This window comes from Arachis ipaensis, chromosome B04, assembly GCF_000816755.2.
Source record: "Arachis ipaensis cultivar K30076 chromosome B04, Araip1.1, whole genome shotgun sequence".
In the NCBI taxonomy this organism is placed as follows: Eukaryota; Viridiplantae; Streptophyta; class Magnoliopsida; order Fabales; family Fabaceae; genus Arachis; species Arachis ipaensis.
In genome coordinates this window covers 63,094,313-63,095,142 of record NC_029788.2, presented here as the reverse complement: position 1 = coordinate 63,095,142, position 830 = coordinate 63,094,313, and the positions used below count along the sequence as shown (strand labels likewise).

Genomic DNA, 830 nt, shown 5'->3' with positions numbered 1-830 from the left:
GATGAAAAATTTTCTTTTCTTTCTTTTTTGTTTGATATCCAAATAAAAAAATATTATTTTTTTATTGATTTTCTTTCCCTTCTTTTTATTTCCTCTCATTTTTTCTCGAACCAAACATAGAATGAGAGTATGTGGCTCAACTAGTGGGGTACTATATGTAATTTCGGGAAACTGCAGAGTTTTTGAACGTAATTTACCCTTCTTTTAAAATTCCCAAAGCTTAACATATGCAGCGACATCCCTTAGCTTTTTGAAGGGAATAAAAAAAAAAATGAATACAAAACATAACTAACTAGGAAGCCATCATCAATATAGAGAGAAGGAAAAAGTGATTATGAGATGCAACGATTGAGCAACACAGTGATTGGGTTCTTGAACTTCTTCACACTCTTATCATCAATACCCATAATTGGTGCGGGTCTATGGATGGCAAGGAGCACAACAACGTGTGAGAATTTCCTGCAGACCCCACTTCTGGTTATAGGCTTTGTCGTGCTTGTGATTTCACTTGCAGGGTTCATAGGTTCATGTTTTCATGTGGCTTGGGCACTATGGATTTACTTGGCGATCATGTTGCTCCTAATGACCGCACTCTTTGGTTTGACCATATTTGGGTTCGTTGTGACTGGCGAGGGTGGTGGAGTTCAAGTTCCTGGAAGGGTGTATAAGGAGTACCATCTTGGGGGTTATTCACCATGGTTAAGGAGTAGGGTTAAGGATCCCCGATATTGGAGCACTATTAGAGGGTGTATTTTGGGGTCTAATACTTGTGCCAAGATTGCTTCTTGGACCTCTTTTGATTATATAAAGAGGGATATGACTCCGATACA

The 830-nt window shown here is 38.6% G+C and overlaps 1 protein-coding gene across 1 annotated transcript in view; it reads left to right on the top strand.

Moving 5' to 3' along the window:
- LOC107639336 (tetraspanin-6-like) overlaps positions 156-830 on the top strand; it is a 16,148-nt gene continuing 15,473 nt past the window's right edge. Inside the window, exon 1 of the mRNA XM_016342811.2 lies at positions 156-830. Coding sequence (XP_016198297.1) covers positions 340-830 — 491 coding nt within the window. The 5' untranslated portion in view covers positions 156-339.